The sequence below is a fragment of the Hyperolius riggenbachi genome, chromosome 2, assembly GCF_040937935.1.
Source record: "Hyperolius riggenbachi isolate aHypRig1 chromosome 2, aHypRig1.pri, whole genome shotgun sequence".
Taxonomy (NCBI): domain Eukaryota; kingdom Metazoa; phylum Chordata; class Amphibia; order Anura; family Hyperoliidae; genus Hyperolius; species Hyperolius riggenbachi.
In genome coordinates, this window is record NC_090647.1 from 51,237,849 (window position 1) to 51,257,053 (window position 19,205).

At 44.1% G+C, this 19,205-nt stretch overlaps 1 protein-coding gene across 3 annotated transcripts in view; it reads right to left on the reverse strand.

Moving 5' to 3' along the window:
- Positions 1–19,205, reverse strand: part of NOX4 (NADPH oxidase 4) — a 310,753-nt gene that overhangs the window by 52,794 nt on the left and 238,754 nt on the right. For all 3 annotated transcript variants that reach the window (XM_068266792.1, XM_068266790.1, XM_068266791.1), the window contains one exon: positions 17,681–17,762. In XM_068266792.1, the coding sequence (XP_068122893.1) occupies positions 17,681–17,762 (82 nt within the window). The remainder of the gene's footprint in view (positions 1–17,680; positions 17,763–19,205) is intronic.

Here is a 19,205-nt window from a genome sequence, read left to right on the forward strand (position 1 = left end):
ACTCCTGCAGGTGGTTGGCAGAAGCAGAAATGAGAATCCAGTTGCATAAACTTAGTTTTTGAGCAAATTATTGGTGCTCCATTTCATGTAAGGTGAATTCTGCATTTAACGTGGCTGCATTGCAAAGTATGAAACTAATTGATCTTCCTTTTTGAAATTTGTATTTTCCGTGTTTACATGACTCCCTCAAATGTATCAGTAACTTGGCTGACATCATCATGTACAGTAGTTGATTCACTGTCTGGCCATTTTCAACATTCTGTGATTAATTTTTAAAGGTGCAAAGGAGCAATTTGACCTGCAAAATGTATTTACCGCTAGGAAGTATGAATCCCTCATTGTTCATTAATGTTTGCCAGTACTGAACATATCACTACATAAACTGGAGAACAGAGAGAGACTTGTAGGACCACAAGTTTGTCCTACACGTAATTCGAGAAGAGACAAGTCCTTGGCCGAGGACCTTCGAAAATAAAAAGACAAACCCAGAGCCCAATGGTATAAAATGTATAGAAATCGGACATATGTACTCAGAACCCCAAATCGGCATGAAAACAACTGCTGTATGGGCATCAGGAAAACAAGACCCTGTCCCCATTCAGTTGTGTGGTCTTGTCCCTCTAAATCTTAATAGTTCTACTGCCAGAATAGACACAGAACATTCTGTGTTAACTCACAAAAAGGCCAATGAGGTTTGATAGCAGAATAGATACCTACTTGGCGTATATTAAAAGGCTTAGGTGGTCAAACATCACCCGACTTGGGGGCCAATCGACCATCTGATTTTTGTAATCAAATCGGAGGAAAATCGGCACTGGCCCACATGCTTGATCGGGTGCATGGCAGTAACGGGATGTGATAATTGCGAACGATGAACGTATCGATCGGACATGATGGGAAATCTCACGCCAATGTGGCTGATCAGGTGACGATCATGAGGGAACTCCCAGTCGCTGTCCTTCCCAAATGTTTTAGGTTTCCTCCGCTGTCCGTGCGGTAAAATGCTTTACCCATCATGCCATCTGGTGAGATCCGCTGCATTTTTGCATTCGGTTCCCACATGATTACCGGCATATAGCATGTGGAGTGTGTGTGACGTGCACGTGCTATAATGCCGTCAGCCACGTGGGACTCCAATGCTGAAGTACACTGGACACTCGGGGGACAGCCTGTGGGGGGAGCATGGTTCGGTGAGGCAGCGTCACAAGGACGATTCCCAAAAATGTTATGCTGAAATGGATCGGCATGCAGTGTATGGGAAGCCAAGAGATCTCTCTCTGTTTTGATTCAATCAGAGAGCAATGTGTCTCTTGGTCAAATCTGTCCATCATTGCTAGATGTATGGCCACCTTTACAGTTAAAGGACCTCTGTCGCGAAAATCTTAAAATTTTAAATATATGTAAACATATACAATTAAGAAGTATGTTTCTCCCAGAGTAAAATGAGCCATAAATCACTTTTCTCCTATGTTGCTGTCACTTACAGTAGGTAGTATAAATCTAACAGAACCAACAGGTTTTAGACTTGCCTATCTCCCCATGGGGGGGTTCACAGGGATGTCTTTATTTTCAAAATGCACTTAGTGAATGGCAGTTGCTACATCCAACTGCCACAAAAATGTACGGTGAGCAGGTAGGCTGGTCAGCATCTTTGTATAAATCTTTTTCAGGGAGTGTCTTTATAAAGAGTAAAGGCCATACTGAGAATCCCCTATGGAGAGATGGTCTAGCCCAAAACCTGTCGGTAATGTCAGATTTCTACCGCCTACTGTAAATGCCAGCAGCATAGGAGAGAAGTAATTTATGGTTTATTTTACTCAGGAAGAAATGTACTTTTTATTTGGAAAACAAAAGTTTGCTTTCTTAAAACAGAAAGTATTTGCAATAATTCAGGTTGGAGTGAGCTCTGAGATGTCACCCAGTGCATCACTGTTGAATATATGCAAATAGCTATACTTCTTATTTGTATATGTTTTAAATTTTAAGATTTTCGTGACAGTTTCTCTTAAAAGGGACTCCGAGCAGTAAATAAATACAAAATCGGAACTTACCTGGGGCTTTCTCCACCTCATCGTAGGTCGGGAGGTCCCTCAGCGTCCATCTGGCTCTTCTCCCAGGGCCTGGCCAGAAATGGCTCCTGGCGACACTGGGCCCGAGTGTCTGGCTCCTTCTTCCTGAAAGGTGATTTCAGTCATCACCACGCTGGCCGCCTCGCATCATCATGGCGGCTGGCGTGACTGTACTGCGCATGCGCGGTTTAATCACGCATCCGCAGTACTGTCACTGGTGATGACTGATGTCATCTTTCAGGAAGAAGGAGCCCGACACTTGGTCCCAGTGTCGCCGGGAGCTGCATGGGGAGCCATTTCTGACCAGGCCCTGGGTTAAGAGCCAGAGGGACGCTGAGGGACCTCTCGACCTACGATAGGGTGGAGAAAGCCACAGGTAAGTTCCAATTTTGTATTTATTTACTGCTCGGAGTCCCTTTAAGGTAAAAAAAAATTGACATTAAGGCTAATTTCTCAAGGATAGCCATGCCATGCATGCAATCAATTCAAAGAAAATGAAATACATACTGATTATCACTCAGATGATTACTTAAATGAATATTGAGAAAACAGACTAAGAAACAAGCAGTCAGGCATAGTATAAAATTTCATCTGACTTAATTGGAATCAATTCGTTTTTTTGCTGTGGAACTTAGCAAAGCACTGAAGAATGACTATTTCCAATCCAATTATAATTAAACTTGTCCAAAATTGAAAATACAAAGACTGATAAATAATACCCATCACTATTTACATGACGGGCATCAATCATTTCATGTAAATCAGCTGGGGAAAATTGGGCGCTAATCCAGTTGAGGGGACCCAGCAGGAAACCTCATAGGGAACAGTTCTCCAATCACAGTACACTCTACAGCATGGAGCGCTGTGATTGGCCAAATTGTCTTGGTGTAGTTTACCACAACCTATCTGAAACCCAGGGGCGCCGCCAGCATACAAGCAAGCCAAGCCCCCGCTTGGGGCCTCACACTGCGGGGGGCCTCGCTCTGCTGCTGGCGGTGGGCGTGCAGGTACCAGGCGGAGTGGCAGGGAGAGTGAAGTTTCAACTTACCTTCCTCGATCCTGACAGCTTCTATCTACTTCCTGTCCTGGCGTCTGTCGCTATGGTAACAGCGCCCCCCTGTGATGGCGTACCGCATGTCATCACAGGGGGAGCTCTTACCGATGCGACACGCGCCGGGAGAGGCTGAAGATAGAATCTGCATGCAGGATGAAGGCAGGTAAGTGGAAACTTCTCTCTCTCCGCCGCTGCGCACACCCTCCTGGCTATAGGGGGGAGGTGGGGGGAATCTACCTATCTAACCTATACTGGTGGACATATACCTATCTAACCTATACTGGGAGATATCTATCTATCTAACCTATACTGGGGAACATATACCTATCTAACCTATACTGGGGGACATATACCTATCTAACCTATACTGGAGGACATATATCTATCTAACCTATACTGGGGGACATATACCTATCTAACCTATACTGGGGGACATATACCTATCTAACCTATACTGGGGGACATATACCTATCTAACCTATACTGGGAGACGTATACCTATCTAACCTATACTGGGGGCATATACCAATCTAATCTATACTGGGGCATATACCTATCTAACCTATACTGGGGCAAATATACTGGCTACCTATATTAGAAGCACCTACCTCTCTAACCTATACGGGGCACCAACCTATCTAATCTATATGGGGGCACCTACCTATCTTACCTATACTGGGGGCAACTATATGGGCTACCTATACTGGGGGGGGGGGATATAGCTGGCTAGCTATACTGCGGGCACCTATACCAGTCTCCACGTTGGGGGCGCATTTTACGCCCTCGCCCTGGGTGTAATTTAGCCTAGAAACTGCTAGTATTTGGCTCCACCCACATTATATTTTGGCCAAGCCCACTTTGCGCGCCGCTTCTTTCGTGGGTGGGGGCCTCAAGTTATGGACTGATTGGGGCCACCAAAACCTTAGCTGCACCCCTGCTGAAACCTAGCTGTTGGAGAAGGATCTGTCTACCCAATCACGTTAGCGTAATTTCCCTAGAGGTTTTCTGATGGGTTCCATTAACTAGATTAGCGCCAAGAAAATGGATCGTGTATGGCCAACCTGAGGGAATGCAGACCTATTTGTTCAACTTCTAAATGAAAGCAATTTAGGATTAATAAAGGAGAAACAGATTATCCAACAAAAAGTCAAAATGCATATTTTCATAGCTGGGATGTACAGACTGACTGCTGGAATTAACTAAATGTTTTATTTCACAACATCTTGAGTGAATTATAATGGAGTGTTCTCTCGCTTTCCTGCTCTTCTTCCATGCACAGTCACTGGTTATATTCCTCCACAACAATGACATCACTTCCTTCTTAAATCTGAACTTTAGCCAGACTCTGGAATACCCTGTGGGCCTGATTAAGGCCTCTTTTACACGGGCGGATGAACGCATGCCATGAGGTTCAGCCGCAGATGAGCGGTTGCTTGTCATCAGACCGCTTTTTTTTTTTCTAAAGTACCCTCGAATCGAATATTTTTAACATACTCTTAAACCTGACTTACGTGTGGTGCTGTGACATGTGCACCATCCGCACCCTCCAGTACCCCCCTGTGGCCCCCTCACTGCTCAGCTATAATACTCAATTATGGATGGGGAGGAAGTGGCAGCTGAGATTTGATTCCTGTGATTAGAGTAAAGCTCAAAATAGTGAACTTGAAGGAAATGGGAAGCAAACAAGCTTGTGTTGTGGTTTTACGGTTGGAGTTTGGCAAAAATTCTGTACCTGAGGCTTCCGATTTGTCAATCCAGTCCTGAGAACAGGGCATTTCCAACCGAAGAAGGAAAATTAGATTTCTGCAGAAATACCACATTGCCGGAAATCAAGTCATTTTATTCCAATCAGAGAAAGCGGAAGCATTGTACCCATCAGAGAATGCAGAGTCAAGTCGGAAGTATTTGTCCAGTCAGAGAATACAAAAAATGACCCCCCCCCCCCCTCCAAAAAAAATAGACTTCTTGGAAATTGGAAATCCACAGAATCAGCATTGGCGGAAATTAGAATTTTTCCACAGAATAAAAAATTGGCATTACCGACCATCCCTATACGTGCAAGATATAGGGGAAAGAGGTGCCCAGGAGAAATAAAATACTTTCAAAACAAATAAAATGAAAAAAGGTGAGGTGGCTTACCTCAAGGAAGACAAACTCACTTAATAGCAGAGTTTTTATTGCACTGGCAACGCGTTTCGTGGTTACTTGCCCACCTCCTCAGGCCAAATAGCAGTGCCAAGCAGTACTAGTAGTTGCAGATAAGGCGCCTCCCTACACATGGCACAAAGGGTGCTTACCTAAATCAGCATGAGTTTACTGAAAAGCTAAACTAGTGATTGTTTATGCTTGGGGACGGTGTGTGTGTATATATATATATATATATATATATATATATATATATATATATATATATATATATATATATACACACACGTCTTCCATTTCTCTAATTGCAAACATTTTCTATTTCTTCCTCTCCTGCCAAATGTCACGGAGGAAGAGAATGAGCATCGAGTCGCAGGAAATAAAGAGCAATCGAGATGTTTAAAACAGTTGCAGCTGTATTTAATTAAGGCCCAGTGTTGGCGATAATAATACATTTTCAGCATGGGCTTGTTCTCATGACATGATCACAGCTGTTGTCACATCGCTCTTTTTCCTTTTTCCCAGCCCCTCGCAGATGCAGCTGCACCGAGGCTGGGAGTGAGGAGGAGACGGCGCAATCTTGTCAATGACTAAGTGTCTGCATGTCAAATTCTTCCAGTGTCTCTGCGCTCCTTCATATCCCGCCTCAGGCGTGCAGACTCTTGTCTGACTTACCAGAGATGCTTCTTTCATCATGTTTCACTTCCTTGCTTATTTTCTTAAAGAGAACCCCAGACGAAGCTCGGGTTCAGAAACACATACTTACCTAAGGAGGGGAAAGCCTCTGAATTCTAATGAGCATGGCCAAAATTATGGGCAGGCCACATAGGCCCATGCCTACGGCACCGAGGAAGCTGGGGCTCCCCCTGCCCACCCGCTTCAGTGTTCTCCCCAGGCTGTTTTATCCGGTTGCTCCACCCCGGCTAGTTTTGTTGAGCACCCCGGCTGTTATCAGCTGACTTCCTCCAATGCTGTAAGCAGAGTTGTGCACAGAAGCACCATCCCTGCATTCTCTCATCTTGCCCCACCCGGCTACTTTTTCATGCCACCCGGCTACTTTTTCATGCCACCCTGCTACATTTTCATGCCACCCTGCTACATTTTCATGCCACCCGGCTGGAAAAAAATGATGGGGAGAACACTGCACCTGCACACCCACAAACCTCTCACTCCATAAAGTTACCCTCGCTGGCAGCACTGCACATACACAAGCCAGAAGATGACCCCCCCTGCAGGGACACCAGCCCCCTGCCGGTAATCTGATTGGGCTGCACTTCTCTTCAAGTACCAATCAGATTACTGGGAAGCCCTTGTCGGTAATCTTTGGAGGATCTACAGGCGGCAACAGGGGAATGGAGGACGCTGTGGGAAGCCTCTCTAGGATCCAGAGACTTCCCACTTCTTAGGTAAGTATGTGATTTTGTACCGAGCTTCTGTAAACGCACCCACTAACAAAGTGATAAGCACAGAGACAGAGAGCTACTGCTTGCTGCTTGGCAGTTGGAAAAAGCTGTTATTTCCCACAATGCAACGTTATTCACAGAAGGGAAACTGTCAGAGCCATGGTCCTGACATCACACTGTGGGAATGATTTCTTCACAATATCAGCCACACAGCCCCCCTGATGATTTATAGGAGAAAAGGTGAAGATTTCTCGAGAAAAAGGGGTACTGGCTACTAACTGGGATGAAATTCAACCCTGGGTTAGAGTTCCTCTTTACTGACAGCACAGCAGTAACTCAGAACTTCAGCTACTTCCTCTATCAGTGTTTCTATCCATCTGGACCATGGCAAGGCTTCTTACATCACACAGGGCTTCATCTTTAAAACTTGATCTGTAGACATATGGTATATGTAAATGACACCAAGCATTACCCAAAAGAGAAAGAGGTAAAAATAGAGGCATGCACAGAGCCTGTCAGTTTCACATTAAGGAGAAGATTGCCCAAGTAGCAGGTTACTAAGCAACTCGGTGTAAGTGACAGCGTCCTCCTACACTTGTCAGCACCGCTCACTCTCCGCACTCTGTTGTCACATATCACCGTATCGCAATCTGCCGTATTAAGGGAATTTGGTTACAGGTGGCATGTCACCAGCCCACAGCAATATATTCATCAGATACCTCTACAGATAAGATATAAATACACGTTTCACTTACAGGACGCTCCGGTTTCACACGTTTCTATCAGCTAGCTCTTCCTGTGCCGTTGTATTCAGTTAAAGGGTTCCTGAAGTGACAGGATCATGGAGGAGGCCATTTTGTATTTTCCTTTTTGTAAAAAAAAATATCCAGTTGACTGTCCGCCATATTGACTTCAGATGTTTTGGGAGCTACAACAAGAATGCAAGTGGTGAAGACAGGAAACTGTCATGGCCATGGCAATGACATCACGCTGTGGGAGGGGTTTCACCTCAATGTCAGCCACACAGAGGTCTCTGAAGATCTATTCGAGAAAAGGTGAAGATTTCTCATCGGAAAGGGGTTATCGGCTACTGATTGGGATGGAGCTCAATTTTGCATTAAAGTTCCTCTTCACGTGTTCTGGGTTCTGCTCTCTTACTCAGGACTATTCCAACAGATTAATGTCCACACACACAGGAGTCACAGGGCAACCAAGAACCATTTTAGAGCCACTACTTTTTGCCACGCCACCAGAGAGAGCCCCTCACCCACTATTCTATTCTTTTCATGAGGCCCCCAGCAAAACTATGATGGGGCCTCTCCAATGGTCACACCTCTTCCCTTGCCTCCCCTTTGCAGCCTTGTGGCCCATTTCACAAGGGTCATAAAACAAGTGTGGCCATCATGATCTTCAGTTCTTCACACCCATAACAAGTGTAGCCACAAAAACACCTGATCTGAAGCATCGAAGGTAGGGAATGTTAGTAGTTGGGGCCCCCCTCAGCTCTGGGCCCCCCTGCAGAGGCTGCTCCCCTCTAGTTACGCCCCTAATTACAATAATCGGCTTCCCACACAAGGTGCCTTGCCTTTTGTGCTTGTTTATGTAGAAATGATCCTCAGGCCTTCCAGGAGACCTTCTGGCCTACCATTGAACCATCAGTGTGAATGTCGGACTGTTAAAGTGAACCTCCAGACTAAAAATCTACTCAGCAGCACTGAAAAGGCTTGGTGTTTCCTTCACAGTTTCACAGCATCAGAACTTTGTTTTTCTTACCCAAGCCTCATTTTAGCTGCACAGAAAAAAACTGCCCGGGAATTTTTCCCCTGATGCTGTGCAATGCATGATGGGATTTCTGATATTGTTCTCATTCTGCTGTTTTGGTGCAAAATTTCTTTTTAAATTTTGAATTTGAGATTTGAAGCCTAGCATGCGCAGCTGGGAGGGGTGATCAGGACACAAGACAATTGGAACGGTGTCTCATGCTCCCTGTCACCTCCTTTCAACCAAAAAGATGGCTGCCTTCATGAAAAAGATGGCTGCCCTCATCAAATCACAAACATTTGCCTTGTTATTTTAAAACAAGGTGGGTAAGAGATTATATTACCTATCTATTTTAATTAACATAACTAATGTAACTTAATGACAGTATGTTTGTTTAGGATGAAGTTCCCCTTTAAGGAGTTTTGCCAATAAGGTTGTTTTTTTTATTTATAAAATCGCCATCTTATTACGCAGCGATGGACAATAAATAAGCTTACAGACAACAAAACAGAGCACAAGAATACACGATCGCACATGCCTGGAGAACGTTTAGGTGTGAGGCTATGTACATAAAGGCAATGGAGTGGTGATGAAATAGCCCAGGTGGTTTAGTTATTCAGTGTGACAGGTGCATGATTGAGTAAGTAACACAAGGCGGGGGGGGGGGGGGGCGGTCTGTGCCCAAAGGCTTACAATTTGGGAGGTGAGAAAGAGTAGGGACCAATAGGTAGCAGGCAATGTGTAGTTGTTCAGCAGTGGGTTTAGGGCATTGATGAGGGAGGATAGGCCAGCAAAAACAGGTGTGTTTTGAGGGCTTGCTTGAATTTAAGGAGGGGGTGAGCCTAATGGGAATTGGCAGTGAGTACCAGAGAGTAGTGGCAGCTCTAGAGAAGTCCTGGATGGGAGCTCCTTTTGCCTCAGATGGGCTGTTACCCAAGTGACGTTTCCAGCAGCTAAGTGCCATAACATTCTCTTGCATTTGTCTGCTTCAAGAGTCTGAAAACTGCCCTTAAAGTGTACCCAAGGTAACATGTGACATGATGAGATAAACGTGTGTGTGTTCAGTGCAAAACATTAATAACCATGCTGATTTACTTTTTTATTTTGCTACCAGAAAGAGTTAATGTCTAGGCACGGAAGTGACAGCTTCTGTCTTGTCGGAACCTTGTCGGGAATATAGTAAACATCGCTGACAAGCAAATTACAGCCATACAAGTTTTCCTGGCAGAATACAACTTCTGAGGGCAGGGGAAAGATAGACAAAGGTCAACAGTTCATGTATTTTTACCACTGAGCAGAGAAAATAAAACATTCAGTCTACTTTGTAAATGTTTAAATGTAAAATAAAACCATGGCATATAAAAAAAGGCATTTTAGGAGTAGGAGGATAAACACAATTGTTTATCCCATCATTTTATTTTCACAGTGGGTTCACTTTAAAAAACAGTAGCTTTTTAGGTCAACCACATTGTCCCGAGGTAAGGAAACACGGGGCAGCCAGCCAACCCGACCTGTGAGCTTTACCACTATTCCGAGCCTGCAAGTACCAGCAGCTCTGTTCCTTCCAGGAAGAGATCTCATATTCCGCCTCTCTGCCCCTGAATGGATGGTGTAATAAGCGGAGACGTGCTTAAACTCTTCACGAGAATCCAGCCCGAGGGTCAGTCAGTGGCCTCCACAATACCGAGAGATTACACAGATCACTTTCCATCTATCAAATAAATGGGAGCCGCTACTATCTGTCGCAGCCATTTCTCTGCCGGACTAAGAATATTAGTACGATGGGGGAGGGGGAGGTTCATGGGGGTGGAGCTGGGGGGGAGAAGAGGGTCTGTAAAGCCAACTGCAACATCAAAACAGCAATGTAAATGTAACATTTATTTACCAAAAGATACATGAAGCGAGTATGTTCATGGAATCTGTGTCAAAATGACGACAGACTGTGACGACATATGATATCCAATAATAGATCGATAGCACATACACGCATCCAGGCGATTTAGAGATGTTCAGGAATACATACAGATAGAGAGAGAGAGAGAGAGAGAGACACAAATGTTTTTTTTTTTTTTCTGAAGCGCACTGAATTACCTTCATAAATAAACAGACCATTTAGAAAGTGAATCTTAACCTCCCTGGCTGTAACCCCGAGTCAGGTTTGGAGTGTAAAAAAGCAGCCAGGAGCGGTGATCCCGAGCCTGACAAGGTATAGGGAGAGTGCGGCAGCATGGCGGCGTTTCAACTCTCCTCCCCCAGGATCCAGATGCTGAAAGTCATTCTTCTTCCTGTCCTCGAAGGCTCTGGATCCCTCAGGTGAGATAGCTGTTTGTTGTCATGACTACAGTGATCTCACTATAAGGGTACAGCGCCACCCAGAGGAAGGAGGGAGAATTACAACTCTGGATCCCAGGGAGGTAAGGCTGTGCAGGGGCTGCCGCAGATCTTACTGTGGTGTGATTTTTTTTCCTGGTTTTAGGGTCTTAAACCATGTGACAAAATTGCACCCTTTTGGACCCTAATCTGAAAATAATCATACCGCTAGGGAGGTTAAATGACACCTGAACTGAGAGGGGTATGGATGCTGCCATAATCATTTCCTTTTAAAAAATACTGGTTGCCTGGCAGTCCTTTCAGGAATGTTTACTTTCAGGTATGCAAGTGACAGCTAAGCTAGGACTCGGGGTTATAATGCAACTCTAAATGATAAGAAATTACAACCATTAAACTCTTTACTGGCAAAGAAAAGCAGGTGCCTGCAGGGGATAGAGAAAAAAAGGCCAATAGTTCATATGTTTTAGCTCTAGGACATGGAAAGACTGTGTCATTAAGCAGAGACAATAAAGGGGCCCATACACTCAGCCGATTTTCTGGCCGACCGATCGATCCCGATCGATCGATCAATTGATCGATTGCAAATCGGTTGGCCAATCGACCGATCGATGGCTGATTTCGATGGATTTCCATCGAACTGGCAGGGTGGAAAATTTAGGTCGATCTGATGAGATTGCTTATCAGTTTGCATTGGCCTTAATGTAAATCTGATGGCAAAAAAATGCCATCGGATCGAATTTCAATAGATTTCAAACTGAAATCTATTGGAATTCTATCCTGGTAAAAAATGTTCTAAAAACGCATCAGATAGATCATCAGATGCATTTCTTATCTATCTGCTGCCAATCTGACGAGTGTATGGGCACCTTAAGGGCTGGTTCACACGGGCATTTACCGCCGACGTTCGGGACTCGGTGTTAAACGCTCCCATCCAAGCGAATGGGAGCGTTTGTACCAGGCTTTTACTGGCGTTTACGCGAACGCGGCATTCAGATCCCAATTTTCCCTGGCGTCCGAGGCGACCCTGGATGCTACATGTAGCGTCCTGGGACGGTTAACTGCTGCGGCCAATGTCCCCCTGTGGGGAAGAAAAACGCTGACTGCAACTGAATGCCACGGAAAGCTCGAACGCAACGCTGCCGCAACGCCGCCGAACGCAACACCTCCGAAAGCCGGGCAGACGCCCATGTGAACCACCCCTAAACAATAAATCTACTTTAAAGTTTTTAAAGAGACACTGAAGCGAAAAAAAAATGATGATATTATGATTTGTATGTGTAGTTCAGCTAAGAAATAAAACATTAAGATCAGATACATCAGTGTAATTGTTTCCAGTACAGGAAGAGTTGAGAAACTCCAGTTGTTATCTCTATGCAAACAAGCCATTAAGCTCTCTGACTAAGTTAGTCGTGGAGAGGCCTGTTATCTGACTTTTATTATCTCAACTGTAATTGAACTGTTTACTTTTTCTCTGCTAGAGAAGAGTTCATTACTTCACAGACTGCTCTGAAAGACTCATTTTGAATGCTGAGTGTTGTGTAATCTGCACATATTATAGAATGATGCAATGTTAGAAAAAACACTATATACCTGAAAATAAAAGTATGAGAATATTTTCTTTGCTGCTAATCTTCTAGTAATTATTCATAGTACACAACCAATTCATTATATCATATATATTTTTTTCGCTTCAGTGTCTCTTTAAGCAACAAATAAAGCTGTGGGATATGGAAAATGTCATTTTTAGAAGTGGGAGGCTAGATATAATCTCATCAGTTTATTTTCACATAAAGCTATATAAAATGAAATTTTAGGTGATACAGAGAATCCAGGGAAGTCTTAACCACCCTGGCGTTCTATTAAGATCGCCAGGGCGGCTGCGGGAGGTTTTTTTTTTAAATAAAAAAAAAACTATTTCATGCAGCCAACTGAAAGTTGGCTGCATGAAAGCCCACTAGATGGCGCTCCGGAGGCGTTCTTCCGATCGCCTCCGGCAGCCAGAAGTAACACGGAAGGCCGCAATGAGCAGCCTTCCGTGTTTGGCTTCTCCTGTCGCCATGGCGACGAGCGGAGTGACGTCATGGACGTCAGCCGACGACCTGACGTCAGCCGCCTCCGATCCAGCCCTTAGCGCTGGCCGGAACTATTTGTTCCGGCTGCGCAGGGCTCAGGCGGCTGGGGGGACCCTCTTTAGCCGCTGCTCGCGGTGGATCGCCGCAGAGCGGCGGCGATCGGGCAGCACACGCGGCTGGCAAAGTGCCGGCTGCGTGTGCTGCTCTTTATTTGAGCAAAATCGGCCCAGCAGGGCCTGAGCGGCAGCCATCGGCGGTGATGGACGAGCTGAGCTCGTCCATACCGCTAAGATGGTTAAAGAACAACTGAAGTGAGAGGTATATGGAGACTGACACATACTCTAAAAAACGGAATTTCTAGAGAATAAATGGATGATAAAACAATAGAAGCACTTGGCCTGGTACAAACTTTAGCCTCTGAAAGGTCAACATGCATGTTGCTAGGATACCAGAATATCCGCAGTGCCTCTGCACTCCAACCAATGGTCAGCTGTGCCATGCTCTGTTTGCTGCAGTGAAGAGACTGATGGCCTAATATTGGGCATAACATAAATGTATGTGAGCCTAGATTACTGTAGGCACACCGATCTATGCAGCTTGAAAATGGACCAATCAAATTTCGCTGGCCAAAGTGGCATATATTTTCAAGGTGCATAAATTTGCATAATCCTGCAATAACTCGGAATTATTTGCATCTCATTAACCATCCTGATTGTCGGCCGGAGGTTATATTTCTTCTCCTTGTCCAGATCCATAGAATCTGCTCCATTGGGCTCTATTCACAATCATTTTCCACATGCAGAAATGCATTTGTGGTAAATTCCCGACTGAAACCATCTTGACAGTCACAAAATGTTACGCATAGTTATTTACTGCATACCACATGTACGCATTGTTTTCATGTGTAAAAAGTCTGCAAAAGTTGGTAATTCTCGCAAAAAAAATAAATAAAAAATAAAAATTCACACAAGAAAAAGGGGCACATTATTTCTGACTTAACTACCGATTTTATATCACCTACAAGTACTTGGTGATATATTTCGCTTCCCATTGACATAAATGGAGTCTTCAGGCTTGAGCTCTGTGTTTGCTGGACTTTTTGACAATTTTTTTTTATGCCACTTTTTTTACGCATGGTTTCTGCGCGTTGCTACATAATTACGCGTTTCCCCAATGGTTTACGCATTGTTTCCTGCGGAAAACATGCAGAAAATTTTTAGTGAATGTTGAAAAAAATTTGGAAATGATCAATGCCGGTAATATAGAGGTAAAAAATCTCTTACCGCATGTGTGATTGTGAATTGAGCCCAATGTGTGCTGTGATATCGTTCCTTCTTCCATCTCCATAGAGACAGAACCAATCGCTTGGCTTTTGCCTAGCAACATATCTGTACAGCACTGAGGTCCTGCAGTCTCACCTGCATGATCAAGTTTCATCCTGGTGATCGACACAAATTTGGCTAAAACTGTACGGGTGTGTACCTCTTCACACCTTCAGGGCTACACATGTCTAATCACAACTCCACATCCCTGCCTTGTTTAAAGTGTGCCTGAGATGAACTGGAGAAAAAGATTTTTATTTATCTGGGTTTTCCTCCAGTCTCCTGTTGTCTGTGAGCTCCCTCACCTTCCTCCCAGTCCCCTCAGTATTGCTGCTGTAAGCCCCTTAACCCCCCTGGCGGTATTCCCGAGCTGAGCTCGGGCTGGGTTTCACTTACGCCACGTGCTGCTCTTTCCTGGGTCCCGGCACTGCCAGCAGGACCCAGGCATCACCCCCTTCCCCTTCTGCTTCGCTCTTCTTCCAGAGATCCCCGGCGGCCAATCAGGACAGCCGAGTGTCGGTTTGCGGCCGTGCGGCGTGACGTCATCGGGGGTGGGAAAAAATTAAAGTGATGCTTTTTTTTTTTTTTTTTTACACTGATCGCCCATGTGTGTGTGTATATATATATATATATATATATATATATATATATATATATATATATATATATATATATATATATATATATATATATATATATATATATATTATATATATATATATATATATATATATATATATATATATATATATACATATATACTTGCTTTTTTTGGGCGGTTGGAAACAGCTATAAACAGCTATTTCCCACAATGCAATGAGGTTCACAGACAGGAAGCTCTCAGGACCATGGTCCTGACATCACACTGTGGGAGGGGGTTTCACCACAATAGCAGCCACACAGAGTTCCCTGATGATCCGTTTGTGAAAAGGAAAAGATTTCTCATGGGAAAGGGGGTATCAGTTACTGATTGGGATTAAATTTAAATCTTGGTTACAGTTTCTCTTTAAAGAGATTCTGAAGCAAGTCTAAATCCACGTTTTTAACTTCTATTTATGTTAAGCACTATAGCTATTGCTAAAACGCTGCATCCCGCGGCAAAACCAGGGGTTTATACCTCCCAAAATCCCCCCTGCAAAATCCACGACTTTCTTGGTTGTGGATTTTGCTGCCCATGGAGGCAAAGCTCTGCCTCCATGCGCGTCAATTTGCCCGCGGATCTCCGCCGCTCCCCGCCCCTCTCAGTGAAGATTGAGAGGGGTGGGGAGCGGGAATTGACGTGCGAAGAGGCAGAGCTACAGCCCTAAGCTCTGCCTCAAGTAGGAAGCGCTCCTGGACTTAGCAGAGGGGATTTGGGGGGTATAAACCCCTTGTTTTGCCGCGGGGATGCATCATTTTAGCACTAGCTATAGTGCTTAAAGGGGTTCTTTCATGAAAAAAGTAGGCAGTTGAAAAATGTGACAGTTGACAGGTTTTGGGCCAGTCCATCTTTTTAAGGGGGATTCTCAAGGCTTTCTTTGTTTTCAACAGCATTTCCTGAACAACAGTTGCAAAATCTAACTGACATAATAGTGTGCAAGTGATTAGGGAGGCCGGCTGGTATCTTGCTATTTTGGCAGTTAAACTGCTGTTCAGGAAATGCTGTTGAAAACAAAGAAAGCCCTGAGAATCCCTCTTAAAGGGGAACTGAAGAGAGAGGTATATGGAGGCTGTCATGTTTATTTCCTTTTAGACAATACCAGTTGCCTGGCAGCCCTGCTGATCCTCTGCCTCTAATACTATTAGCCATAGCCCCTGAACAAGCATGCAGCAGATCAGGTGGTTCAGACTTATAAGTCTGATCTGACAAGACTAGCTGCATGCTTGTTTCTGGTTTTAATCAGATACTACTGCAGAGAAATAGACCAGCAGGGCTGCCAGGCAACTGGTATTGATTAAAAGGAAATAAACATGACAGCCTCCATATACCTCTCTCTTCAGTTCCCCTTTAAGGTGGCCACTAACTGTCCAATTTCTAGCGAAAAATCGTTTGAGCGATCAGAAATTCTTTTCGGACGAAAAATCGTTCACTACATAATCAACTTACCAATCTTTGCTTCCTATCTATGACGACCACCAAGAAAATCCAAATTTTCGTTCGACGAAAATTCATTCGGGCGACATTTTTTTCACTCGTTCATAATCGATTGTGTCCACCAATGGAGAATATTTACAACCAATCCGATCAGAATTTCTGATCGCTCTAACGACTTTTCGCTAGAAATTGGACCGTTAGTGGCCAGCTTTAAAAAGATGGACTGGCCCAAAACCTGTCATCTGTCACATTTTTTAATTGCCTACTTTTTCCGCGAAAGATCCCCTTTAACATAAATAGAAGTTAAAAACGTGGATTTAGACTCGCTTCAGAGTCTCTTTAAAGTCTGTGACTCGGCTCAGTTGCGAAATATTGCGTATGCATGATACTGGCTGTGCACCCCCCATTGAGCTTTTGTGGCAGGGAGTATTCTGTGCATACGCAGTTTGTCAAGACTGTAAGTATGCTTGCGTAGAATGTGATGGAGGAGGTGCCCAACATGGAACACAGCGGACAGCAGCAGAAAGGCATCAAGGGAACTGACGACTACTGGGGGCTTTCAATAAGTGGTCAGTGCATTTTGCAAAGTCTGCCCACAGCAGCGTTGATAAATGCAGAATGAACGGCTGCACACTATGAACCCACTTAAGGTTCGTATACACGTCCGATAAAGATCGTTCGTTACGAACGATTCGTGACGTTTACACGATATTCAAATTAGACGGAAAAGATCGTTCGTAATGAACGATTGTGTACACACGTGAACGATATAAGTATAAAGTACTGAACGACGAACGATTAAAAAATGCGTGCGCAAACGGAAGTGACGTTATGACAGGCAATAAGAACATGCGTTATCGGACGATCTTTGTACACACTGCAACGATTGAACGATTATCTTTCGAAAAAATCCGCCGGGTTGGATCGGTAGGATTGAACGATAACGGTCGTTATCATCCCAAAAAACTATCGTTGGAAAATTTGGAGCGCACGATTATCGGTCCAATTGTCGTTATCGTTCGTTTTTGAACGATCGTTATCGTACGTGTGTACTCAGCTTTAGAGCTATATATAGGTGTGGCTACAGTTCAAAAACCAGTGTTTCCATCAAGGCTGTGAGCTGTGCAATGCAATACACAGCTCCAAGCAGTTCCACAGTGTACAGCCACCTGTCAGAAGACTCACTTTTACCTGCCATTATCAGCACCAGCAGGGGGAGACACTGACCACCGAGGATTAATTATTTCTACTAAGATATCCGATATTGATACATAGGAAGGGAAACACCGCTCCCCACACAACCATACCAAACAGGAGCAGGACTGAGGACAGCCAGATCAGGTAGTCACAAATGGAAGAGCGGTCTGCTTAACTATGAGGTATAAAAAGCCAAGCATTATGGGTAAAGTGAGTTAGATGGGCAGAGGGCCCACCTTCTATTTTACTTACTTTGGGTTGGTCCTCTGTTGAAAGATTGGAAGGATTTCAGAACCTTGATTCCACTGTGACATCAGCAGCTCACATAATCTCTCTAGAAAGAAAAATAACAACATTGAATAGTCAGGTAAAAGAAATAATAGTCTGAATACATTGTCACAGCAACACAGATTGAAAACACAAAGTCTGAGGTTACTGAGCTTATCCAGGATGGAACAGGTAATTTGGGTGAAACTAAAGAAAGTGCTGCCACAGGCACCTGTGTTAAATTTACATTTTTCTGGCTATAGCTGGTAATGTGAGTTGATAAGCGGGATAGCAGCGTTGCGTGCTGGAACTAAATAACAGTGCTTTGCATGGAAGTTAATTGGCGGCAGGTAGGGCAGTAATTGCGGCAATGGAGTATGTCTACACACTCCCGGTAGTGGTGGTGGAATTCTAGGAATCGGAGTAGTTACCAGTAGTAACGTCAGAGATTGGCTACAGTGTAGATGATGTCCAGATAGTGGTGGAAACTTCACACACCGCTTCACTCTGGGTAGCGATGGTGGTGCATGTTTTATTTTATGTCTCGGCATGGTGTAGGTTAGTGTTAAAGTGTAACTGTCAGGCATAAAATCAAAAATCAATTCTTTATCCATAAGTTAAAATCACTACTTTTCTTGTTGATAATGATCATTCCCCAGTTTACTTGACTCTTATTTGGTACACACAAAATGTGGTACACAAAAAGGAAGTTGCAGGGCATGCTGGGTTCTCCTTTTTTTGCTTCTCTACTTCCCCTCAGACTTAACTAATGCAACCTGATTGGCTGAATAACTCATGCTGAGACAATGCACTTTCTATAGTGAAGGACGGGCTGTGCATGCACAATCAGGCAAAGTAGAGTAAGGGAGGAAATGACATCAGGATAGGCTTAAAAACAGCCATGGGAAATGCTAAGAAGGATTTTCTTTTATTTTTTACTGTAGAAAAATTACTAAAATCAAAACGTGGACAGTGCAATACATATGTAAGTAGAGCAAGTGCTTTTTTTAAGGTGTCCATTAACGATCCAATTTCCCAAACAACTGACTGTCCGATCTGATTGTTGCGATCATTCGGAAATCATTTTTCGGGCCCACTAATGGAGGGGAAAATGATAAGCAAGCCAATCAGACTAGACAAGACATTTATATTGCACTTTTTTCCTGGTGGACTCAAAGCGCCAGAGTTGCAGCCGGTAGGACGCGCTCTATAGGCAGTACCAGTGTTAGGGAGTCTTGCCCAAGGTCTCCTACTGAATAGGTCCTGGCTTACTGGATATGAAGAGTCGAGACTCGGACCCTGGTCGCCTGTGTCAGAGGCAGATCCCTTACCCACTATCCATCCACTATCCAGTCAGACTAAAGGGACTGCTCCCAAATTCAGCTTGATGGAACGATCTATAGAATGATCATTCATCATCGATTTGCACTAATAACGATACCCGATTGGATCGACTGTGCAGGCTATTGTTCAGGAGTTTGTACCGTGAATGAGCACCTTAAGGCATGCT